This window comes from Dromiciops gliroides, chromosome 6 (genome assembly GCF_019393635.1).
Source record: "Dromiciops gliroides isolate mDroGli1 chromosome 6, mDroGli1.pri, whole genome shotgun sequence".
Taxonomy (NCBI): domain Eukaryota; kingdom Metazoa; phylum Chordata; class Mammalia; order Microbiotheria; family Microbiotheriidae; genus Dromiciops; species Dromiciops gliroides.
In genome coordinates, this window is record NC_057866.1 from 13480011 (window position 1) to 13505865 (window position 25855).

The following is a 25855-nucleotide window of genomic DNA, read 5'->3' on the forward strand; positions in this document are numbered from 1 at the left end:
TTTGTTCTAAATCCGATCTCCTGAGTCTTCTTTTCCTTCAGGGCCCACTTCTGCCGCCACCTCCTTGAGAAGTCCTTCCCTCATTCTCCCCTCTGCATATCTAAGGTCTCTCTATTCCTCCCTCCCACTTTCCATATTTATCAGAGAAGAGAAAGGGGTGAGAGAGAGAGACAGAAAGCTGGGGTTACAACCACAGGAAGTGATCAGGAATTGTTGGGGCCAGAGCAGATGCATTTAACTCTATCACCCATTGGAGCTGGTGGTCCCAAACTCAAGAAAACGCCCACATTTGAACTCAAGGCTGTAGAGGGTAGAGCTGGGAGGCATCTTAGAGATCACCCTGTCCCACTGACTCATCATATAAATTATCAGTGAAATAGCTGGGCACTGAGGTGCTGAGAGGGCTGGACCTGAGCTCCAATCTACCTCTCACTAGTACCAGTTGTGTGACTTTGGTCTCTTTCCTCATCTGTAGAATGGGGGGATTGTTGTGAGGATCACTTGAGGTATCAGGTAAAGCACTATGTAGATGCTAGCTCTTATTATCATTACGTAAATGAAGAAACTGATGCCTAGAGAAATTAAATTACTTTCCCATGACTGTTACAGCTTGTCTGAAAACCGGACCCATATCATTGCTCTTTCCATAAGTTTGGATCTGAGATCTGAGCCGTGGAGGTCTGTCTCTAAAGATCCCCCTGGCCAAGGGGAGCCTGTGTCCTTTCCTGATTTGTCCTTAGAATGGCAGGCTATTGGGGCAGCTAGGTGGCGCAGTGGATAGAGCACTGGCCCTGGAGTCAGGAGTACCTGAGTTCAAATCCAGCCTCAGACACTTAACACTTACTAGCTGTGTGATCCTGGGCAAGTCACTTAACCCCAATTACCTCACTAAAAAAAAAAAAAAAAAGAATGGCAGGCTATTGGAGTGGCTAGGTGGTACAGTGGATAAAGCACCGGCCCTGGATTCAGGAGGACCTGAGTTCAAATTTGGCCTCAGACACTTGACACTTACTAGCTGTGTGACCCTGGGCAAGTCGCTTAACCCCCATTGCCCCGCAAAAAACCAAACAAAAAAAGAATGGCAGGCTATCTATCCTCTCAATGAGCTCCACTTCTAATGGGGGCGATGACACATATGGAAGCTTTCAGCCAAAAGTCAGATGGAAAAGTTTCCCTGGTCCTCAGGGTGCAGCAGTTCATCGGATGTCAAGGCCTTTTCTTTTGGATCGTTTGCACTGATCAAATCTGATGTTGCCCTTCCATCTTCCCTCCTCTAGGGGCACCCTCCCGGGACGTCCTGCTCGTGTCGGCCATCATCACCATCAGCCTTAGTGTCACCATCGTCCTGTGTGGGATCTGTCAGTGGTGTCAGCGAAAACTGGTGAGTTGGGTGGGGAGTCCAGGTGGGCTCCTTCATCCGTTTTCAAGCCCTCTATCTCCGAGCCTCATCCTGGATCACCAAATTGGAGCCCCCTCCTAACTGCATCCCTGCTCAGTCTTCCCCGGGGTCTCCTGGCACCAACAATCTTATATCAAGATATGTTCATAAAGACCCGCTCACACTTGTCACCAATGACGAGTATGATGATGATGGTGATAGGACATTGCAGTTGGTGACTCGATAACATTTATTAAGCACCTACTATAATCTACTCTACATATGCATATGTACATATATGTGTACATTAAAACACGTAGAGACATAGAGTCAGAGACAGAGAGAGAGAAAGGGAAGAAAGATAGAGACAGAGAAAGAGAAAGGGGGAGAGAGAGGGAGAGAGAGAAAGGGGGGGGAGAGATAAATTGGAGATGATTAGCACAGGGAAAGTGCTAGCATTAAGAGGATTGGAAACAGCTTCCAGCCCAAGGTAGGATTTTGGCTGGACTTGAAGGAAGCCATCGAGGCCCTGAGGAGATGATGCAAAGTATTTATCTCATTTGAAACTCCCAGTAGCCCTGTGAGGTTTGTCCCTATTTTTCAGATGAGGAAATGGAGACTCAGAAATAAAATGACTTGAAAAAAAAATGACTTGGATATAGTATCACCCAGCTAATAAAAAAGAGTCAGAGGTAAGATTTGAACCTGGGCCTCTTGGCCCGAATGAGCAGGAAAGCATACTTTTCTGGCAGCGAATTCAGGCCACATCACACTCCAGGGCTGATGGGGCGGGGGGCGGGGCTTCGAACTGCTGAGCCTTGAGCCGGGGTGCGGGGAGGAGGAATTCTCAGACCCGACCTGCCATTGGTCCAGCCAGGAACCTCCACCCGCCAGAGCCCCCGACACATCCATCCTGTTCTGGGGTTTGTACAAGCACAAGCGGCTTCTTTTCATTTTTAACGAGGGCTGGGGAATTAATGAGCGGGATTAGGCCATCAATAAGTAACGAAGCCTGTCAGGAGAGGCATTAATCACCCCAGGAGAAGAGAAGAGACAGGAGACCAGAAAGAGGGAGAGGGGAGGAGGGGGTGCAGAGCGCCAGGCAGCCAGCCCCGCCTCACCCACAGGCCCAGCGCCCATCCCTCCTCCAGAAACCTCCCCCAGCCTGGGCCCCGGCCCTGGGAACGGTCCTGGGTGATTGGGGGGGGAGGAGGATTTCTGGACAAGGAGCAGCTTCTGGTCTCCACTTGGGGATGTGGTGATCCCTCCCTGATGACTTTCTTAACCCAAGCCTGGGTTCTCTGTTCACCGAGCTGGGGAGAAGCTTGCCCTCCATTGCCCTGGATTTGAAGGCGCTCTCCTTCCCACACCCAGCCCCAACGGGAAGAGTGCTCAGCTCACTTCACAGTTATTTTATTCATTCATTCGTTTATCTATCTGTTTGTTTATTTGGGGGGCACTCACTGAGAGGTGCCTTCTTATAGTCAATACAACAAAATGAAAGGCAGAAAGACGAGTGCAAATCCTGCCTACGATGCATACTAGCTGTGGGACCCTGAGTAATCCCTTAACCACTCCCATGTAACCTCAGTTTCCTCATCTTCAAATGGGGAGAATACTGGCCCCCAACTCATAGAGCCGCTGCAAGGACAAAGTGAGAAAATGTATGTAAAGTGGTTTACAAATCTTAAAGCTACAACATAAATGTTAGCGATTCTTCTTAAATAAGTTGCAGGACGATTGAAGCAGATGCTTTTTCATTTTCTGTATTTTTTTTCGTGTCCTCCTCCCCTTTGGGTCTGTGTCTTCTTTTACAACATGACTAATATGGAAATGGGTTTTACATGATTGAACATATATAAATTGCTTACTGTCTGAGGGAGGGAGAAAGAAAATTTGGAACTCAAAAAAAAAGTTTTAAATGAAATAATTGCCTTTACATGTAATTGGGGAAAAGTAATTTTTTAAAAAAAGTTGCAGGACGAGGACGGGTCAGCACTGGCAGATGGAGTTCTTACCTTAGCTTACCTCAGCCCCTGGCACATAGTAGGTTCTTATTAAATGTTTACGGAATTTAATTCTTAAATTGAATCATTGGGAGTTCCCTACACCTGTGAAATTACCTCTGAAAGTATCTGCTATGTGCTGGGTGGGGCTTTGGGGATGTGAAAACCCAGCACTAAATAGTTCCTGCCCTCAAGGAGTTTACATTTTGCTGGGCACGCAGATCAGCAAATGCAACATGATGGGGGGAGGCGCGGAGCAGGAACATCCAGAGGCAAGAGCAAGGCCTCTGGTGGGTCAGCTGAGCTTTAAAAGAAGCTGACGATTACAAGAGGCTAAGAGAAGGAGGAAGAGCACACCCAGCATGGGGCACAGCCTGTGCAAAGGCTTGCAGGAGGGAGATGGAATGTCATGGGTAGGGAATAGCGAGTCAGTTAGTTTGGCTGGGACGGAGAAAGTGCCAGACAGAGAGAAGCCTCTGGATGGAGCAGGGCAGCGGCAGGGGCAGGGTGGATCTAGGGAGAAGTCATGGGAGTTTTGACCGAAAATCCATTGTTCTGTCCACTGAGCTCTCACCCCACTACCTCCCATGGTCAGCCAGGCAAGCAGAAGTGCCACTCACTTAACACAGGACCTGGCACATAGTAGGTGCTTAATAAATTATCATTAACCTAAGTTGGGAAACTTCTCCCCAGTGTGGGGAGCCCGTCAGCAAAAAAGCAGAGAGCTGTACATTTCCTGGGCAGCTGCAGGTCAGTAGAGAGCCCCCCTGAATGTTTGGAAGCATTGTCATCTATGGGATTGACTCTGTGTGTGTGTGTGGTGTGTGTGTGTGTGTGTGTGTGAGAGAGAGAGAGAGAGAGAGAGAGGGAGAGAGAGAGACAGAGAAAGAGAGAGAGAGAAATGTGTCTCTGTGACTCTGCATGTTGCTGTTGGGGCCTCTGTCTTGCTGTGAATTGAGGAGGGGGCTGATGCTGTTCTCCCTGCAGGCACAGAGCAGGATGGGCAAACAAGGTGCCCCTAGGCTGGGCTGAAGCCTGCAGGTTTTGCCTGGGGCCAGGCCTTGGCTGTCAGTGCAGACCTCAAAGCTGGCTGGGTCCCCAGAGGCAGAGGTGACAAGCAGGACAGGCTGGCGCCTGGTGGACAGGGAAGGTGAGAAGGACAGGCAGCCCTTCCCATCCGTCTGGGGACTGCAGGCCGGATGGCTGGGCGGTAGTGGGCCAGGAGCCTGGGCTACTTAAGTGGGTATCATGGGATGCCAGACCACAGAGCAGAGCTCAGGGTCTCTGGCCAAGGATGCTCCTTCCTTCCCTCCTGGGAAACTTGGAAACCACTGTGTTTCATTGTGTTCTGCCCCCCACCCCCTCCCCACTATATATGGACCAGGCATTCCTTCCCTAGCCCTTACTTTCCTCTCATCAGACCCCCCCAAACCTCTCCTCTGTTCCACTCTGGCTAGGGAGCCCTTGGGCTGCATCTGTCTGCCTCCTTTCCCTAAGGGGCCTTCAGCTCCCAGCCACAAGACTACTGGGTTGCCCATCCCCTCAGCAGGAATGACGTGACAACCCCGTGCTTGCAGATCCCATTTCCAAACATTAATAACTTCCTTAATCTCTAGCCAGCTTTTTCCAGCTCAGCTCAGCCGACCCCCCTTGCTGACTTTCTCTTGGAAGCAGGCGGGGGTGTAAGGGGAGGGGATGGTGAGCTGCTTCTGAGCTCTCTGATGTCAGCTGGGCCAGGCTGGGGTCCCCTTGGTGTTTTCCTCCCAGTTTTGCCCCCCCTCCCCTTCCCTGCTTCTCCCCAGACCATTCCTTGAGCCATCTTCTTCCCCCATCATGTCCTTGCCCCAGCCATAGGAGCTGGTGGGTGGGAAGAATACCTTCAGAGGAGAGCACAGTTGTGTGACCCTGGGGTGGCCTAGACAGAAGTCACCAACTTTTTGAGGTAAAGAGATTCCTAGGAAGACTCTGAATGACAAGGGGAGGATGCTCATGGCCCTTGTGGGGAGGGGGAGGCTAAGTGACCATTAGGAGTCAATGGGACCCTCCATTTAGATCAGCAGGGGACCTCAGAGCCCATCATTTTCTAGGCCAGGGTCCAAGGAGGCCCAGGGAGAAGTGGCTTGCCCAAGGTTACATGGGTAATACCTACCTGGGGCCAGTGCCCTTTCTCTGCACCACATGTGTGTTGACTGACCACGGGAGGATCATGTTGATAGTTCCCAGCCCAGAAGTTCCTATGGACCCGGGAGGTGGCAGTGCTGACAGCCTCCATGTGGTTGGGGCGGGGTGTTGGCTGATGGCTCAGGGGTGCCAAGTATGAGGTCCAAGGAGTCTTTAGGTGTCAGTGCTTTCTTTGGCTACAGGGTCTGTGGTGCCAGTTAGCACAGGGCAGCTAGGCTGCCATTTTGGAATGTCATTATCTCAGAGCTGATTGGGACTTCTGAGGTCAACTTGCCGAGTCCATAACAAGCCCTTAATTAATCTTTTTCCATTCATTTGGTGAGTCTAACCTGTATCTGAACAGGAATCTCTCCCCACCCTGACCTATGACATCAGTGGCAAATGGTCCTTGAAAGTTCACCTTTGGGGCAGTTAGGTGGTGCAGTGAATAGAGCACTGGCCCTGGAGTCAGGAGTACCTGAGTTCAAATCCGGCTTCAGACACTGAACACTTACTAGCTGTGTGACCCTGGGCAAGTCACTTAACCCCAACTGCCTCACTAAAAAACCAAAAACAAACAAACAAACAAACAAACAAAAATGAAAGTTCACCTTTGACGGGGATGTGCTGGCCAACCCCAAAAGTTGGGCCTGGATATTGAGAAACAACATGACATGATTGGAAGTCTGCTAGACTTGAAAGCAGAAGTGCTGGATTCAAATCCTGGCTCTTTCCCTTGATACCTCTGTGACTCTGGGCAAGACATAGTCTTCCCTAAAGGCTTGGTAGCAGTTTGGTCACGTGAGTCCCAGATTCATGGGAAGAAAAGGAAGGAACTGAGAAAGACCAGCCAGATTGAAGTAAATTCTTAATCCTTAGAGCTGTTTCCCAAGTTGATCAGTCTGCCTCTGAGGGGGCTGGATCCCCCAGGCCTAGAAATCTCATGGCCTGTGCTCTTGGGGGTCTTGGCGAGGGCCCTTGTGTTCAGGTAGAGATTGGCCAAGATGGCCTCTGATGTCTTGAGGCATCTCCAGGCCTCTCTAGCTGGCCAGGAGGTCAGGTATTCTAGGTCTAGGCCTAGCTCAGGCTGAGTTACCAAAGTCTTGGTTCTATAAGGTCTAGGGAAGAACCGAAAGGACCCTTAGAATGGAGAACATCTGCCATAGGATGACCCTTAGAACACAGGATAGAAGTCCTGGGAGGAAGCTCAGAACATCCAGTGGACTTCCTGAGACCTACAGGGGAGGTGACTCACTTCAGATCAGGCCTACTGAGGGCAGAGATGGGCCCAGGGTCCAAAGGGTCCCCATGAGGAGCTAATGCTCCTGCCTCCTCCCTCCTCACACACATTTCAGGTGTCCCTCCCAGCTGCGGCCTCTGCCTGTCTAGGGGATGCAGCTGAAGGAAGCATGTGTGGGAGCAGCGTCTTTTGTTTTGCTTTGGGAAGGATGGGATAATTGGGTGTTGTGGGGCCAGTGTCAGTGCACATTATGGGATGTTGAGAGTGTGTTTGTGTGCGCATGTGTGCGTGTATGCGTGTGCACATGTATGTGTGTGCATGAGTGCATGCTTGGGTGCTGGGGGGCCAGGGTGTGTAGAACCAGCCGATGGTATTCTGAGGATTGGTGAGTTCTGGGCAGTGGCAGAAGCATGGCGGCCGACGCAGAAATCTCCTGGAGCGGCAGAGGGACCCCAGCTACCTCCTGGTCAGCGGGACTCCAGCCCCCCCAGTCTGGCCATCAGCCACCCCCTCTGATCCTGCAGCGAGGTTCTCAGTCTGGGTTCTAGGCCTCAGTCTAAGCAGGTGGGAGAAGAGGAGAGTGACCGTGGCTGGCTCTGGGCCCAAGGGTGGCCTGGATCAGCCCACGGTTGTCATCGGTATGCATGTGGGGTGCTGGGTGGCCAAGAGGAATGTTAATGGCACTGGGCTCCGCAGGAGGCTATATTTAGAAACCCAAACTGAGAAGGTGAACAGAACTCACCTTCCTCTGATGCAGGTCCCTCCTCCATTGCTGCAGCAGCAGCCCTGGTGCAAGCTCCCCCTCCCCACCCAGCCTGGCTGGGGCCTGTCCACTGTGGAGGCCTGCTCCCTCATCTCTCCCCCCCCACACCCCTGCCTGCTGGGGGTGTTATAAAGACAAGGAAGATGGGCTTGGAGTCACAGAACATGGATCAGAACCCTGGATCTGCTGACTTGCTTATCTCTGTGACCTTGGGCCTCAGTTTCCCCATCTGTAAAATGAGATTGGACTAGATGGGATTCAAAGTTGCCAGTTGCCAATCCTCTGAGCAGATGGTCTTCTCTGTATACATGGGAGGGTCCTTGGCACCCTTCCTCCCTATGGATGACACCCACAAAGAGGGAGTTGAGGCTAAGATATGTACCCTCCTCTTTTCCCCAATAGCTCCCGTGTTATAGTGGTCAGAAGACCCAAGTCCTGTCCCTGCCACTTGCTCTCTGTATCACCTTGGACAAGCTACTTCTTGAAATCACCTGACTTCTCTGGGCTTCAGGTTCCTGAACAGTGTTGGACTGTGTGTTATAGGATGACAGACAGAGCCAAAGATGACCTCAGAGGTCACCAAGTCCAGCCTTCTCATTTCACAGAAAGGGAAACTGAGGCATAGTGAGGTTAAGGGATTTGCCAAGGGCCGCAAAGATCTCTTCCAGGTCTAAAACCATGATGCTTTCTGGGCCTGATTGTTGGTCTGTAAAATGAAGGAGCTGGACTAGATAAAACTTCAATTTCCTTAGCGAGAAGCAGTAGTTGCTTCCCTTTCCCTTTCCCTCCCCTCCCCTGTCCTTCCCTCCCTTACCCCCCCTTCCCTTCCCCTTTCCCATCCCACTTCCCTTCCCTTCTCTTTGCCAGAGCAGAGACCAGGCAGCGGTTGGTCAGCCCAGAGCTAGTCCAAAGCAAACGGCCCCAGCTGCCCACGTCACCGGGCCCCTGCCAGCCCTGTGGGGCTGCTGCCCACGCCATGCGGGGGCGGTGACGTGGGCAGCGTGACGTGTCTGGGCTGGGCACTGGAGAGCCGTCTGTCCATGGAGAGTGGAGCTGTGCATCTGGGAGCCTGGCCAGGACCCTGGGGGATGGGAGAACAGGCCTGGGCCTGGGAGTAGAGCCAAGCTGCCATGCAAAAGAGCACAGGATTTCATGGTAGAGGACCCGAGTTCGAGTGCCTGAACCACATTCTAGCATTGGGACCACAGTGGGGGGATGAGTCCTAATCAGGGAGTCCTGGAGCTTGGAGGGACCTCATGTCATCTGGACTAATCTCTCTCTGAAGAAGAACCCATCTAATAAGTGATCATCTAGCCTTTACTTGAACACCTCCAGCAACAGGGAACTCACTACCCCAAGGGAGGCTAATCTACTTTTCAATAACTAATTGGGTTTGTTTGTTTGTTTGTTTGTTTGTGGGGCAATGAGGGTTAAGTGACTTGCCCAGGGTCACACAGCTAGTAAGTGTCAAGTGTCTGAGGTCAGATTTGAACTCAGGTCCTCTGGAATCCAGGGCTGGTGCTTTATCCACTGCGCCACCTAGCTGCCCTCTCAATAACTAATTGTTAAGAAAAACTTCTGGGTCTCACTTTCTTCATCTGTAAAACTGGGAGTTTGGACCATTTTGGTCCTGATTCATGGGCTCACAAGAGTATAGACTTAGAGTTGTAAGAGACTTTACAGATGTGGAAACTGAGGCCCACACAGGTTACATGTTTTCAAGGTCACTCAGGGAGGATCAGAGGTAGGATTTGAACCCAGGTCTCCCTGGCCCTCTTCCTCCTGTATCACAGTGCCTCCCCCATTCCTTGTTCCTGGGGAAAGGCCTGTTTCCTAATGAGCTGTGCAGAAGAGCCTTCTGCCCTTCTCCCTTCACTCCCCTTGCATTTCGATCTGGCCGGGAGGATCTGGCTTTAAATTTTGAGGTGGCAGCGGGCCTCAGATTCCCAAAGCACCAGGGACTTTGCCTTATTGAAAAACTCCCATCTCCCTCCTCCCTGCCTTTTGAGAGACTGTCACGTAGTAGGTGCGCAGGAAATGCACTGTGGCTTTGGTCAGACTGGACCGGGGACTTCCTCCCTCCGCTAGGACCTCAGCCTGTCTGGGGCTTAGTAGATCTGTCCTAGCCCATTGTCTGGGGCCCAAGGAGTGAAGTGACTACCCCAAGGTCACAAAGACCCCAGCGAAGGGGGAATTTGAGCTCATCTTCCCAGCTCGTTGGCATCGTTCTGCCCCATCGTACTTCGCTGGGGCACAGAAATGGCTGTGTTCAGTAGCCTGTCGGCGAAACCAGAATCTCCTGGACACAGAAGCTGAGGGTGCCTGAAGGATGTGGTGCTTCCTGCCTTGAGGGGCCGTGTAGCACAGCGGGCAGAGAGCAAGACTGGGAGTCAGGAAGGCCTGGGTTCAAATCTCACTCTTCCAGACATTTACTGCCTATGTGACCGTGGGCAAGTCACTGAACCGCTCTTTGCCTCAGTTTCCCCATTTGTAAGAAGAGGCCGTGATGGCCTCTGAGGCCCCGAGGATGCCTGCCTGAGTGACCCTGGTGTTCTCTCCACAGGGCAAACGCTACAAGAATTCCCTAGAGACCGTGGGCACCCCGGACTCGGGGCGTGGGCGCAGTGAGAAGAAAGCTATCAAGTAGGTGCCTGGGGGAGTGTCGGGTGGGCCAAATCGGCTTGTGGGGCAGGGGCATCGAGGCAGCTTCCACTGAGGTGAGAAGGGTCCCCCCCCAGCCTATCCTTGTACATCTCCCTGCCACACACAGACTTCCCCTCTATGAATGGGCCCTTCCCCCATACCTACATCCATGCCCCCATGAGGAGGCCTTCATCTCCATAAACCTTGCCCTGACACACCCCTCCTCCTCTCTTCTCTCTCCCCTGAGCCCACCTCCCTCAGACACCTCTGCCCTTTCCTCGATGCTTCTTCTAGAGTTAAGCTGTCTGCCCACCCTCCTCCAGCATCCACAGCACCCCCAAGCTTCCTGTACACACACATGCTGCCGCAAGCCCCAACGACACAAGAAAGAAAAGAGGATTTAAAGTCAAGGGGCCTGGGGTCAAATCTTATCCCTGAAACCCTGTTGTGACTTACTAACTGGGCTGGGCCTTGATTTACTCATCTACAAAGTGGGCACGACATTACCTCCTTATCTTCACCATGCATTGCACAGTCTTGTTGGATGCTGTGGCATCCAGCAAAACCTGGGGGAGACCTTTCCCTCCCTGTGGCTGGCCTGGTTCTACTGGAGGGGGTGGGATGAGAATCGATTCAGTATTTCTTCCTACCTCCCCAAGACTCCCTCCTGCATTCCTCTCCCATCTCTCAGAAGTCGGCAGGTTTTCTTTGGTTCCCAGACCTTACCCTGCAGAGCCCCCAGACCCAGCCCAGAACTACAATTTCCTCTTCCTGGATTGAGGAGCATGTCCATCCTCCAACCTTACCCGTAGGAGAGGAGCCTGGTGCCCCTGGGTGGGAACCCAGTAGCTCACCCCAGCTTGGCTGGGAGACAAGAGGATCAGAGAACTCTGTCCCTTCCCTATGTCAGCGCCAGAGGTTCTTGGGCAGGGTAACAAGGGTGCCCTCTCCCTCCCCTGGCTGGCTTCCTTCCACTCTGTCCTCCCCAGAGAAGCTGCCAGTTAGGGGACCCAGTGGGGGCCCCGGGCTAGAGGGGAGGGCTGGGAGAGCCCACTTCCCACCAAGAGGCCAGAGCTGGATCTGATCACTGGTGAATTCCCTCTACTCCTCCCTACCCACATAACTTTCCACATCACCTTATCCTCTATTTACTATGTCTCCCCCTCCTTCATTTCCCCCTCTTTCTTCCTTCCCTAAACCATCTCCCCCCTCTCCTTCTCCCCCTCATCCCCTCTTCTCTATCTTCTCTACTTCCTTTCCCTCCTCCCTCCCTTCTCCCTCTTTTCTCTCTTCCTTCCCACTGCTTTCTCCTCTGCCTTCCACTATCCCTTGTCACCCTTCTCTGGACCCCTTTTCTCCTCCTCCTGCCCCTTCCCTCTCCTTCCACATGTATACCTTGCTCCATACCTAGACATCACCTAAAACCAGGGAGGAGCAGGGTGAGGGATAAGAGGAGAAAAGGAGTCCATAGCCCCCCAGGAGTGGCCTCAGGTCACCTTTGAAGCCACCCTTTGCTCTGCTGGGCTTCCTCTTAGATTCAGAGCTGGGAGCTTGGGTATCCAAAGCTAAGACAGTGAGCCGAGAAGCCCTGGGCTTTCTGATGTGGGACTGGCTGGGCCCAGGTGTCCCTGGGCAGACTTTTGGACTTACCCTCCCATTGCCCAGCCCCCAAACCTATCAGAGAGCTACAGGCAAGAGTCCCCATCTCTGGGGTGATCAGAATCCATTTCCCAGGAACCAGGGCTAGGGTCTGGCAGAGGCCCTAAGCTCTAGGAAGGATGGCTTTGTTGCCCATGAATTGGGGTAAAGAAAAGCAATTCTGATGATAGTAGCCTGGAACTGATGTCTTCAAGGGTCCCCTGAACCCAGGCATGAATCAGCTATGGCTTATCCTGCACCCATGTGGCCTGGGTCTCCCTTCTCAGGCTTGTAGGACCTCCCTAACAACCCATCTTGGAGGCCTTTGTAATTTTGGCCCCCAAACTCCATCCTCACCAACCCCCAGCAGGTTTTGAAGATCATTCTCGAAGCTAGCCCACTCTCCTTTTCTTGGTGTCTAAGCACTGCTTCCCATTTTGTGATTCTGAGACCCCAGCTGCCTGATCCCCGGCAGTGGGGCCCAAGGCTCAGTCCAAGGGGTTCAGGGAGGAGGGGAGTAAATTGTGAGTGTTCATGCTAAGGAGACTAGGGTGGGGAAGAAGGAGGCTGTGCAGCAGAAGGGGAGCCTTATGGGGTCCCCCAACTCTCAGGGAGATGATGGGGTTGGGTTCTTTTCCAAAGAGGTTCATGTTGGGGAAGATTCCTCCTTTGAGAAAATCCTGGGTTAGATTTTTCCCCCGTCAGGACTGGCTTACTCCGGGTCTGTGCCCCATTCCCCGCTTGCTGTAGCTAACCCTTGGGAACCCAAGGTCCAAGATCTGATTCATGTCACCAAGAGCTATGTCGCTGGCCAGTGGTGGTCAGTGGGGGTGGGGGTGGGACTGAGCTGACAGTTCAGCACCATGGACAGTCCCATGGCAGCCTGTGCTGGGTGGAGGAGGGAGTCTGCCCTAAGATTGGAGACCTAGAGGGATGTACTTCAATATACCAGGGTCTGTAAGGGGACGGGGGGGGGGGGGGGGGGGAAGTGGTTGGGAGTGTCCATCTAGAAGGGCCTTCACTGTGGCCAGTCCTCCCTTTCCCAACTCTGCCCAGAAAGATGCACTGGCTTCATCCCACCCCAAGGGAGTTCTCGGTCCTTTACTGGACTCTGGCTCCTTTGCCTCTTGGGCCACAGGAGCTTGGGTGTGGGCTTACACCCCAATGGACTGATGCCAGGTCTCATGTTTCTCTTCCCCATTGCCCACCCTCATGTGACCCTTGCCCCCTAAATCCTATCTGGCCTGTCCCACCTCAGGTCAGCTGGATTCCTCTTTCAGTTTTCACAAACCTGAGAGGAGGGAGCTGGCTTTCCTGATTCCCCAGGGGAGTCAAAGGTGGACTGCCTCAGCCACACTGATCCCTTGTGGGGAGCACAGCTGCCTGGCCCCAAATCCTACTCCAGCATCATGGTGCCCCTCCCCCCACACCAGGGCTTGGGCTCACTCCTCTACCCCTGCCTAGGCCAGCTTTCTTCCCTCCCTTTTCAATGGAACTTCCTGACCATGTGTGACCCTGAGCCTGAGTGGGGATCCAAGCTCCCCACCCCCAGCCCCTGCCCAGCATTCTGCTCTTGCTGGGCATGAGAGGCGGGCTCCTCTGGTCCAGTCCCATACTGAGGTTGGCATGAGTGGTCTGTTCAGTACCTGACCCTTGGGGTGGGGGTAGGGGGACAACTTCCCTCTGAATCTTTCTCTGGCAAAGCTCTAATGGGTGCTAGAGCACCCAACCTCCCATCGCCTTTTTCCAGAAAGCTGCTAGTGGGATAACTTCCTGCCCTGTTTCCTGGGTTGGGGTGGGGAGAGGAAGACTGGTGTGGGCCAGGACTTCAAGGCACCTTTGGTTCTTAGCTTCTTTGAATCCCAAAAAAGTGTCCCCCCCCCAAATCCTGAGGAGATAGGGAAGTTACTGGGCACCAGGAGTGGCTTTAGTCAATTAAGAAGAGACCAGAGCAGGACTGGGGTCTCCAAGAATAACATTTATTAACAAATACTTATTAAGCGCCTCCTGTATGCAAAATGCTGGGGGGAAGAGCCCAAAGGATGAAGGGTGTTCCCCACTTGGGGAAGAGATGAACCCATCCTGGAAGAGACAAAGGGAGGAAGAGGAATTCTTTCCTAGGGAAAAAGAAAAAGGGGGATCCTTGGGAAGAAGAGAATTGACCAGTTTGAGGTAGCATGGTGTACTGGGAGAAGTCTTGGACTTGAAATCAGAAGGCCTGGATTCAAATCCTGCCTCTAACTTACAATCTGTATGACCCTGTAAAATGAGGGGACTAGATGGCTTCTGAGGGCCCTTCTGGCCCTAAGGCCACGATCCTGAGCCATTTGTACTCCCTGAGGAGGAAGGGAGGACACAGGGGCTCCCTCTGAGGAGAGGACGAGAGCAGCTCGCTCCAGGTAGAAGCTGACCTTATGGCAGGGGAGTCCTCTTGTGGTCCCAGCCCCTCTAGTTTGGCACCCAGCCAAGAGATGAACCTGCTGTCCAGGGCTCTCTACTGTCTCTTTCTCTCTTTCTCTCTCTCCCACCAGCTTCCAAAGGTGTGGGGCACCTGTCTGCCTATCGAGCTGCCCGCCTGCCTACCTGCCCGGCTGTGGCTCTTTTGCCCAGCACCTCCCTCCTCTCCGTACGCCTGTGTGTGCGTGTGTGCCTGACTGTGTGTACGCGTGTTGTGTGCCGAGTGTGCGGGTGGTGGCCTTTCTTCCACAGGAGCCCCCTCCCTACCCAGCCCCCGGCCTAGGAGGGCCCTTGCCCACCCTGCCCATCCCGCCCACCTGGCCCCTCCCCAGGCCACCAGGGGCTCGGCTCCTCTTCACTCCTTCCCTAGCAGGACTACGGATTTTTGCTTCTTGTATCTCCCTGTTTTCTTCCCTCTCTCTTTGCCCCTCTAGTGATGTAGACAGAGAATTTTGGAATAACAATGAGAGCACAGTGCAGCAGAAATGGAGCTCCTACCCTCCCAAGGAGTTTATTCTAAACATTTCACCCTACGCCCCTTATGGCGATCCGCGACTGTCCCTCAAGTGAGTTTCTTTACCTGATTTGATATGTACTAAGTATTATGCGCACCCCCTGTCCCCACTCCTCCTTCCCTTCTCCTTTTCTTCCCCTTCCTCACCCCAGCCCCTCCCCATCCACCCCATGGACAGACTGACCATGGAGACGAGCAACCCCTCTCCCAGCCTCCCCCGCCTGCCTCCCCCCTCCCCCCAGGGCCAGTTTACTCAGGAGACCTGCAGTCCCTCTGTCCCTGTGGCCCACCTCCGCCCCTTTCTCCAAAGTCAGGACGGGGTTGCCCGTTTTGGCCTCTCCCCTCTCGGCGTTGTGGCTCTGCCTTTGTTTCTCTCCCTGCTGGTGTGTTGTTGTCGTTGCCGCTGCTGCTGCTGCCGCTGCTGCTGCTGCTGCTGCCGCTGCTGCTGCTGGTTGGTGGTCGGTGGTCGGTGGTCAGAGGTCGGTGGTTGGTGGCTGGTGGCGGTGGTGATTGATGGTGAAGCTCTCTCACTAACTTGGCTCTCTCTTTCTCCCTGCCTTGGGGCCTCCTCTCCGGACAGCCCGCTCCTCCGTCGTTAACCCTTCGTTGTCCTGTGGGATAGAGTTTGAGGCGGCTGCCCTCCCCCCACCCCCGAGGCCCCCGCACCAGGCGGTGGGGAGGGCCCCCCTCGTTGTCGTGGTGCGTTGTTCTCTTCCCCCCACACTCCATGCCCTCTTCTCCTCTCTGCAGGCTCAGTTGATCCATTTGCAGTGCTGATGTTTCTCTCTCTCTCTGTCTGTCTCTTGTCTGTCCGTCTCTCTCCTCCTCCTCCTCTCTCTCTGTCTCTCTCTTCCTTTTATCTGTTTTTGTTCTCCTCCTCCTCCCCTCTCCCTGTGTATGGTCTGCTCTCCCCTCCCCCTGGCACTGCCTGGCACTCCTCCGGCCCGGCCGCCCGTGCTTCAGTGGTACCCTCCTAGCAGGCGCCAAAGTGGCCGCCGCGGCGGGGCTGGCGGTGGACCGGGAAGGCCGGCCAGGGGAGAAACAGGCGCTACCTCCGCCACTGCCCAGAGAGGACACCATGAGGAGCAGCGTGTCTGCCCACAGCGAGCCCAGCAATGGGAAGGCGGGGAGAGGCCGATGGCACACAGTGCAGAGCCACCTTGCCACGGGGAAGCTCAGCCGGTCCAAGTGAGTGAGAGCGCACCTCGGCCAGAGCCAGTGAGCTTGGCACCTGTCCATGCTCGGGGTGAACATGGTGGTGTGAGGGGCACCCGGTGTTGGCCCCCACCCTTGGCTCTTGGGTCATTCCATCCTCAGCCATGGGGCTGTCCCATTGTCGTTCACGACCAGGCCCTTCCATCCTCAGCCACCGGACATTTCCTGGCACACGCCCACTCTGTCCCATTCTGGCATCTGGCTGACACCCTTCCTTCCTGTCCCCATCAGACACTGGTCTCTTTCTTTGCCAGTCCATCCATCTCTGGCCTTAGGGCGGCCTCCATGCAGCCCTCAGAGCTCTCCATTCCAGCCATCGGCTCATTGTAGTCTGGGTATCTGGCCTGCCGGCCTTATCCATTGGACCATCCCATATCTGGTGGCTGGGCTGCCCCATTCTCTGCCATCGTTTGATCCCATGTCCATCTGCACCCAAGCCTTCTCCTGTGAGGCCATCCTCTTCTTCCTCTCGGTGGTTCTACCATTGGGTTAATTCCATGAGCTCGTCCCCATTCTTGATTGTACCATCATACTGTCTGCCTCCAAAGCTTGTCTAAGATCAGCAGATGGGCTGTCCCCATCGGTTGGTTCATTCTCATGTCAGCCATTCCCATTGGCTGTCTCAGTCTTGGTCAGTGAGCTCTCCTTTTGTTCAATTAAAATGATTCTGCTCTTGGGGGTTGGGTCGCTCTGGTCTCAGCTCTCCCTTTATTGGCATCCCAACTCCCTCAGGCCCCACCTAAGTGGACAGTCCTGATAGCACTCATAGAACGGATGTTGACCACTCACGGCTGCCAGAGAGGCTGTCCCCTTCTCAGTATTTGGGACAGCCTTGCTCCCTGGTGGCTGAGACAGCCTCACTTCAGCAGATGGGACCCTCCAATCCTCTGCAATTGGACTGTTCCCATTCAGAGCGGCTGAACGTCCCATTCTCAGCTGTTAGGATGTAAGTTGCATCTTTAACTGTTGGAATGGCCTCGTTCTCAGCAGGTGGGAAAGCCTCACTCTCCATAGATGGAAACGCCTCTCCCCAGTTCTTAACAGTTGGGCTTCCCCTTTCTTGGCCCTTTGGCCATCCAGTAGCTGCACTCGCCCCAGCAGTGGGGACACCTCACTCTCCTGTGATGGTCTTCTCCACACCCCACCCCACCCCGCCCCCAGAGTTTACCCTCTGCCTTTGTCCCCTCTCGAGCAAAAGACTGAGCCTGGAGCAACTTTGGTTATCAGACCAGATGACAGGCCGTTTTTCCTTGATGTCTCCCCACAGGCTGGCCCAGAGGAAGCCAGGCCTTTGAGCAGGTCCCATCCCCTGCCCTCCCATAGTCAGGCAGCCTGAGCTACTGGCCAGCCCCGGCCCAGCTCTCCGGGAGATCAACTCAGGCCCAGCGATTTGCAATTCCTGCAGCCAGGTCTGGATACTCCCCACTGGCTCAGGGCCTAGAAGTACCACTTTTAGTCTCCTGTGACTGAGAGGTTGTAAATTGGACTAATTTAGGATGTGATAGGAAACCCAAAACGAGGTCAGGGAGAAGGAGGAGGAGGAGGCTGTAATGTCAGGCCTCTGCCTTGTCCTGCCCCAGGAAACTGCCGGACCTACCTGGGCTGGCACTGTGCCTCCCTATTGCCACTGGCTGGAGAGCTGAGTGCCGTGTCCGAGCTGGCACCAGCCTGTTGCTGACAGCCCCTGGGTCCCCGAGGGCAGCAGGCTCTCTGCTGAGACTGTGTTTTGCTTTCTTCTCTCTCATTCTATTTATCTTTTCTTTTGTTCTTGTTCTCTCTTCTCTCTCTCTCTCTCTCTCTCTCTCTCTCTCTCTCTCTCTCTCTCTCTCTCTCTCTCTCTCTCTCTCTCTCTCTCTCGCCCAGAGGGGCAGCTTAACCATTGCCTTCCAGCATTAGTAGTTGGCCCAGGTTGGGAGTGGAGCAGGGAGAGGGGGAGCCATGGCAGCTGGCTGGTGAATGGGGATCCCTTAGGGCCCTTGGGGGAGGGGGAGGCTTCCCTGGGGCAGGTCTGAGGTCTGGCAGGGATGCCACTCAGCCCAGGGATATTAAAACTGAAGAAAAGACTAAGGGACCAAAGTTCTCAGAAACTTCCTAGACATACCCTTATACTCAGGGTGATTGGGAAGTGGGAGGCTCTGTTCTCATAGAAACCCATGACATGGGGTGGCAGAGCTGGGAGAGCCCTTATAACATGGGATGGCAGAACCACAAGGGTCCCTAGAATATCAGGAAAGAACCACAGAGCACAGAACATCAGAGCTGAGAAGGGATATGGAGAACACGTAGCGTGAAGAGCCGGCATTCTGACTCCATCAGAACATAGGTTGGAGCTGGGAGAGACTCTCAGATAATATATGGAATGTACCAGAGCTGAGGGCATCTAGTCCAATCCCCTCAATCAACTTGGTGGAAACAGACCCAGGGAGATTAAGGGCTTTGCCCTAGATCACAGGGCTAGGTCACTCATCTCTCAACTGTCTAAGCTTGTTGAGGGCCTCCACCAAGGCAGGCACGACCTCTTCAGGGCCCTGGGAAGTGTCCAGAGAACCAGGACAGCCTTCCTACCCCCTATAGGAAGAGCACCAGTACAAATCCCCCTTCTGGACCCTGCCCCGCGTGCGCGCACACGCGCGCGCACACACACACACACACCAGCTCCTTCATCACCTGGGCTTCTCTCTGCCTCCTTTCTCACCTACGATGGTAACAAGACCATCTTGGTGTTCTTGAAGGAGGTCTGTACATCATCTTGTGGAGATGGTTGGATTTCAGTGCCTTCAATATGGAGGAAGAGTGGGGCCGCACCCTTAGTGACCTCACATCTATAATGGGGGTGATCCCCCTCATACCACATAGCTAACAAGTTTATAGTGAGGGAAGCTTTTTAAAAAAAATTTAAAGACCTTGAGATGCTCTAGCACAGAGTATATGGTATAACCGTAATAACACCAGATTTGGAGTGAATGGACCTGATTCTCCTACTGAACTTTTTATGTGACCTTGGGCAAATCATTTCCCCTTGATGAGCTTCAGTGTCTTCATCTGTAAGCTAAGGAAGCTGAATGAGATGCTCTCCCCAAGTTCTCTTGAGGCTTAAACATGTATCAAGCTCTAGGCTTAGAATCACAAAGACTTAGACTTAGACCTTGTAACCAGACATGCAACTCTGTTTCACCCTTTGGAAAATGGGGAGATTGGACTAGTTGATCTCCAGGGTCCTTCCCAGAAATAAGTCTAATTCTCTGACCTCTTCCCTTCATCAAAAATGAGGGGAAGTAGCTAGGTATCTCCCAGCTGTTTTACCAAGTGACCAGCCCCCATAGGGCAGAGAGAGACTGCCTCACTTTTCAGGAAGCCAGGTAGAGGGTTCTGGAATCTAAGAAAGAAGGGCGTTCAGAGGTCAGTTCCAGAGCTCAGACTGGGCCTGAATCCAGAGTGGCCCGTGCCCCAGGAGGCTCAGCTGAGGCCCTGGGGTGAAAGCTTCTCCTGTAAAGGAGGCAATGTCGACAGTGGAAAGGAATTGTCTCCAAAGAGTCAAATTTCCCTCTACCCCTGACTACCTGTGTCGTCTTGAGCAAGTCTCTGGGCCTCAGTTTCCTCTTTATGTCAAACGAGCGTATTGGACAGGACGGTTATATAAGGTCCCTTCCCACTGTGATCCTGTGAGAAATACAGAAATTGTAAGTTGCCCCCTGCCTATAGTTCAGTCTCTGGCGGACCTGTATTAGGGACATCAAATCAGTCCTTCCATGCCAGGGAGTGGCTGAGGTCACCCACTTCCCCTACACTCTGTGGGCAAAGTCTCAGTGTGATAGGCAGCAGCAGGACACCCCAGAGGTCCCCCCCTTCACCACACAGCTGCCGAGGCATCTCCATTAGCCAGGGAAGGAGGTGGGCCCAGGCAGCCGCTGTTGCCCAGGGAAACCAGAGTTGGGCTAAGAAGGGGGCCAGCCTGGGGGGAGGGAGGGGAGCCGAACAGGGTTGGGGGGATGCTGTGGGGGGTGGAGGTGGCCTCGGAGTGCAGCTTTGCAGCAGCCTGTGGCCGGCCAGCGGTGACCCAGGATGGAAGCACCGAGAGGTCCAGCGGAGCACGCCCTGCCCTGGGGCCTCCTGGTCGTGACCTTCGCCTTTTTTCTCCTCCACTTTGATCCCTTCATCTGCTTCTCCTTTCTCTCCTCTCCTCCTCCTCCTCTGCCGCTGCCGGCCCCAAGTTTCGAGGACTCCACCTTGTCCACGGCCACTACCCTAGAGTATATCCCCAGCTCGGCGGGAGACCCGAAATGCCAGCGACCCCGCACCCTGCTACGGCAGCAGAGTCTCCAGCAGCCGCTGAGTCAGCACCAGAGGGGCCGGCAGCCCAGCCAGCCTACTACCAGCCAGAGCTTGGGGCACCTCCAGGCCCATACGGGCTCGGCCCCGGCTGCCGCCAACCCCCGAGCTCAGGGCCGGGGCCAGGCCCGCCAGGGCGCTGCAGCCGGTTCCAAGTACCGGGCAGCAGCTGGGGGCCGCAGCCGCTCCAACCCGGGCAGCTGGGACCACGTTGTGGGGCAGATTCGAAACCGAGGCTTGGACATGAAGTCCTTCCTGTAAGTCCTTCTCATGGCCTGCATCCCACCTCGTACCCTCGAATCTCACATCCTCCCCCGTCCCATCTGCCTTCCTTCCCCAAATCCTGTTGGCTCTGACCAGCCCCCCGCCCCCGCCCCTTCTCCTGCTCTCCTCCTCTCCTCTCCGGTCCCTTGGGAGAGGCCAACTCCCGCATTCAGCCATATTTCCCACCCTCAGTTTAGGTGGGCTAACTCCCAAGCCCTATATGGGCGTTTTCTTCAGTGGCAGGATTCTGGCTGCTCTGCCCTGCCTTCTCTCCAGCCAGACTCTGCACCTGATGGCCTCTGTCCCCTCTCAGTCATTGTGAGGGCCCCAGGACTGGGCAGAGAACTTTAACAATCCTGCCTAAGACCCCAGAAAACAGTCCTCCACCCCATCCCCTCCTGCCCTCTCTGACTCATCTCTGTCTCATTGCTGGGACCTCCCTCCTTGCCCCACCCCGGCCTGTTACCAAGGCTCCTTTTCCCTCGCCCTGATCCCTTTCGACCTCCTCTGGATGTCCCTTCCTCCCTCTTCCCACCTTCTACCTCCTCTGATCTGCTCCTCCCTTTCTCAGTCTCAACCAACCTCGCCCCCATCATTTTCTTGTCCCCGCTGTCTCCCAGTAACCCAAGCCCATCTCTCCTTCCTCCTCCTATTCCTTCTCCCTATCATTTGCCTGTCCCTGTGGTCCCCTTATAGGCTTTTCTCTCCCTCTCTGAGCTCCCTCTTCCCCACCCCAGCCCATCTCCTTTCCTGCTTCCCTGAGACTCATCTACCTATTTAACTGTGGGGAAGAACTTTCTCCCTTGGTAGCCACCCTCACTGTCTTCCCTCAGGAAGTCTAGACCTCTGCCAGTATCCCTCTGCAGGCCTGCCCACTCCTTCCCTATTCTTCTTTGAGGGGCATGCCACACGGCCCTATCCCAGGTAAGAAGCCCCTTGGGTGTCCTGAGCTCAGGGTGGAGGGACAGAGCCTTGCTTGCAGCACCCCCTGCCCTGTCCCAACTCACTGAACTTCTCCACTCTGGGGCAAGCATCCTCTCTCCAGTATCCAATTCTGGGCATAGAGCAAGAGGAGTTGGCCCAAGCCAGAAGAAGGGGCCTCCTCAGGGATCAAGAGAACCTAGTAACTGGGGGGACCCAAACCCTTATGATGGAGAACATAGGATCCCAAGCTGCCTGACCTCCAACTTCCAAGTGAGCTACTGATGCCATCTTCCCATGGCAAAGGAAGAAGGCAGCAACTTGTTCTGGGAGAATCAGACACAAGGCCTTGGTACCCAGGGAAGGTGCCCACTCTCTCGGAAAAGAACACAAGCATATGTGTATAGAGTGTTCCTGCCTCGGAGCCCTCACACCGCCTGTTTCTCCGGGCCCAGACGCCAAAGCAGGACTTAATTCATGAGTCAGTTTCCCAAGAGGCTGAGTTCAAGCATTTAGTTCAGTGTCTTGCACCACTGGAAAAGGGCAACCCCAAGTTGCTCACAAAGATAGGGATGACATCACCCCGGGATCCTCCAAGGGCACTAATGAATCCAACTTGCCCCCCACCCCTGACCGGGAGCAAGATGGCCAAGCAAACAAGGGGTAAGGAGGGCTCCAACAGACCTGCTGATTCCCGAGGAGAAGATTTGGGGGCATATTATATAGAATGCCAAACATAGAGGTCCACCCCCAACCTGTTTGAGAGTCCACCTGGGGACCTCACCCCAGCCTCTCAAGCTCACCTGGAGCTGTCCCGGCTACCTGCTGATGGGGATCAAGCCAACAGAATCATAGAATAAAGAGAAGAACCAACTTAATTTCATCCAGTAGACATTTATTAAGTGCCTGCTGTGTGCCAGGACCTGGTAATACTAATACAAAACTGGAAACAGTCCCTGCCCTCAGAGAACTTATGTTCATTCATGAGGCTCACACACCATGTTCCACCTCCAAGTCCCACTTTTGCTGAACCCCCTGATGTTTGTATGTTATTTCCTTCAGCTCGTAAATATCCAGTTCCACTGGGTACAGCTTGCTCCCCCTCAACTACCCCTGGCTATTCAGAGCACCGATACCCAATGGGATGGATAGCCTTCCATAGAGTTCATTTTAATAGGCTGAAAATTCTAATGGTCAAGGAAGGTTTGAAAGTGGGACTCTGCAGGGTAGGACCTCTTCAAGTTAGTAAGTGATTCTGAGCCACAAACCCACTCCCTTTCCAGGCTAACCTCTAGTTCACATGCCCACCATGCTTCAGCTACCCTAATTTACCACTGGAAACACCCAGAGCCCATGAATCCACGTTGTCTTAAAGCCCCCCTCCTCTAACTCTCATCTCATCACAAAGCCAAGTCCACCACCTCCTGGCAAGCTCCTGACACCCATTCTCCAGCTACCAAGCAACCCCTCAAACCCAGTTATATCTGCCACCCCCATGTCCCTACTCAGATGCTTTGAAGGCCCCATCAGCTCATCCATGCAGAGATGACGCCATTCACCAGTGAAGATCACAACCCATCTGGGTCCTCAAATCTCATCTGTGTTCAAAAGCTAAATAAACCGAGAGTTTCTCCACCTCCACCAGCAAATCCTCCTTGAGGATCTGTTTTGTGGCCTCACTCCCCACCTCACTGCTGTCCTCACCATCCCACAGCTCTGCATTCCCTCCCCTCCCCCTCAGCGCATCATGGCAAAAAGCCCTGACTTGGATTGAAAGACCAGGATTCCAGTCTCGGCTTTGGGATTGTGAGCAAGAACCTTGCCTCTCTGAACCTGACTCTCCTCATCTGTAAAATGAGGATAAGGTCCTTGTACATGTTGCCCCCCAGCACCGTTGGGAGGAAGGGGCTTGGTGAGCAAGGAAACACCAAAGACTTATCGACTGTTCCTCCTGTGTTCTCCCTAATGCCCTTCAGCTCTAGAGCCTTCCCAGACCCCATGATCCTCCATGCCTGACCTTCAGAGGCAGTGTGGTTGGGGGGGGATACTTGGAAACAAAAGACCTGGGGGCCAATCTTGACTCTTCATCTGTGCCTCAGTTCCATCATCTTTAAAATGAAGGCTCACACAAGACGGTCCATTGTCCTTTCCAGCTCCAGCTCTATGGCTTTGCCTTTGGTATTTACACCCAGAGTTTATTGTGAGCCCCAAGCAAGGTCATGTAGGAAAAACCAGTTTGCAAACCTTACAATCCAATGCCAGTTTCCAATATTATTGTTGTTGTTGTTAGTGGCAGAAATGGTAGACTTAGAATCAAGAGACCTGGTGCTTGGACCCTGGCTCTGCTGTCATGCTGGCTGTGTGACTGTTGGCAAATCACACTAACTCCCTGAGCCTCAGTTTCTTCATCCAAAAAAAATGGGTCTAATAGCTCTATCTGGTTACCTTATGAAGTTGTTATAACCCTTAGGACAGTGTAGAAATTTGAGTTACTGTTATCATTATGACCTGGCTCATTAATTTAACCAAAGATTAAGAGAGGGAGACTGTTGTTTGATTGGATCACAGATCCACTGAGATCCTATCAACCCATTGACAAGCATGTATTAAGCACCTACTATGTGCTATTACTATGCTAGGTGCTGGGAATACAAAGATAAATAAAATTGTCCCTGCTTTTGAGGAGCTTACAGTTTAGATGGGGGGGGGGTGAATTATCTGACCTCTGAGGTCCCACCTGTGGTTTGCCCATCCCTTCCCAGAATCCTTCCCCTTCCATGGGGAGATTGGTAACTCTTTAGTCTAGCAGAATGGTGGAACCCACATCCTCCAACATGGGCTGCTCTCCTTTCATTCCAGAAACATTTATTAAGCATTTGCTACATTCAGAGCCTTGTCCTGAATACCACAGGGAATACAAAGTTTCCATAAGAAATAGTCCCTGCTGCCCTGCAGGCTCTCCCAGTCTCATAAGTGGACAAAACCCCAACACAGATGTACATAACATTACCTGACAAGGATATTAGAGGCATCCAAGCAAATCGTGAAGTCCAGTACCAAACTTTTTCCTTCCTCCTCAATTCTGGGAAAAAAGGGAAGGAATTTCAGCCACAATATCCTGGTTCCTGAAGGTTGTTGCGTCCAGGCCTGTGGAAGGTTGACACTTACAGAGAAGAGCCATTTGGAGTTCACTGAGGGCCAAAGGAGCACCAGAAAATGCATTAATTAGAAGAGAAACGTGGTGGTGTTTTGTTTCTGGAAGCCGGGTGGAATTTTACCAAGTCAAAAGGGGCAAAGAACAAAGGGGAGGAGATTTCAAGGCAGGGAAGAGTGTAGGGGGATGTTATTTCCCTGGAGTTAGCAAAAATGTCAGCTCAGTTGGCTGTCCCTCTCTGCTAGGCAGGGATGATGCATTTCTGCCCCTCGGGTGGCATCCATCGTGACCAACCCCTCTGGGGCCAGTAGTCCTCCACCTTTCTTCATTGCCATACCCTTTCACTCCTGAGGCTGTTGGCCTCCATCCCTACTCCTTCTGGCCCTTTTCAAATCTTTTCCACCTCTCCTCTAAGAAATAAGCATTTTTTTTTAAAGAATATTTTTATTTTTAAATTATTTTTTGTTTTAAAGTTTTATATTTTATTTTTCTGATTTTACATAAAAACAATTTTTAACATTCATTTTAAAACATTTTTGAGTTCCAAATTCTCTCCTTCCCTCGAACCTTAAGAAAGCAAGCAATTTGTTATCAATTATATATGTCTAATCATGCAAAACATAAGAAGTATTATTATTATCATCACACTGCAACTACCTGTAGCATCTTGTACCATTTGAAGTGCTTCAGTGATCTTGTTTTCGGTGGTGGTAATTCACACTTCTTTAGGGCAGGGGTTCTTAACCTTTTATTATGCCCTGGACCTTTTGGGCAGTGTGGTGAAGCTTTCTCATGATCCTGTTTAAAAATTCATAAAATAACAGAGGAAGACACAGGAACCCAATTATATTGAAATTGGCACAGCACCTGGCACACAGTAAGTGATCAATAAATGTTTGTCAACTTGGAAATATTGTTGTCTGGGGCAGCTAGGTTGCACAGTGGATAGAGCACTGGCCCTGGATTCAGGAAGACCTGAGTTCAAATCCAGCCTTAGACACTTGGCACTAGCTGTATAACCCTGGGCAAGTCACTTAACCCCAATTGCCTCACCAAAAAGAAGAAAGAAAGGAAATATTGTCATCAAAATATTTTAAAAACAAGTTCAGGGGGCAGCTAGGTGGCCTAGTGGATAAAACACTGGCCCTGGATTCAGGAGTAGCTGAGTTCAAA

At 52.9% G+C, this 25855-nt stretch overlaps 1 protein-coding gene across 6 annotated transcripts in view; it reads left to right on the forward strand.

The window, feature by feature from the left end:
* SYT7 (synaptotagmin 7) overlaps positions 1–25855 on the forward strand; it is a 90548-nt gene that overhangs the window by 34089 nt on the left and 30604 nt on the right. The window contains exons 2-6 of one of the 6 annotated variants that reach the window (XM_043971741.1): positions 1278–1381; positions 10111–10190; positions 14720–14851; positions 15763–15987; positions 20226–20600. In XM_043971741.1, coding sequence (XP_043827676.1) covers positions 1278–1381; positions 10111–10190; positions 14720–14851; positions 15763–15987; positions 20226–20600 — 916 coding nt within the window. The remainder of the gene's footprint in view (positions 1–1277; positions 1382–10110; positions 10191–14719; positions 14852–15762; positions 15988–20225; positions 20601–25855) is intronic. The other 5 variants (XM_043971742.1, XM_043971744.1, XM_043971745.1 and 2 more) reach the window with 5 other exon arrangements.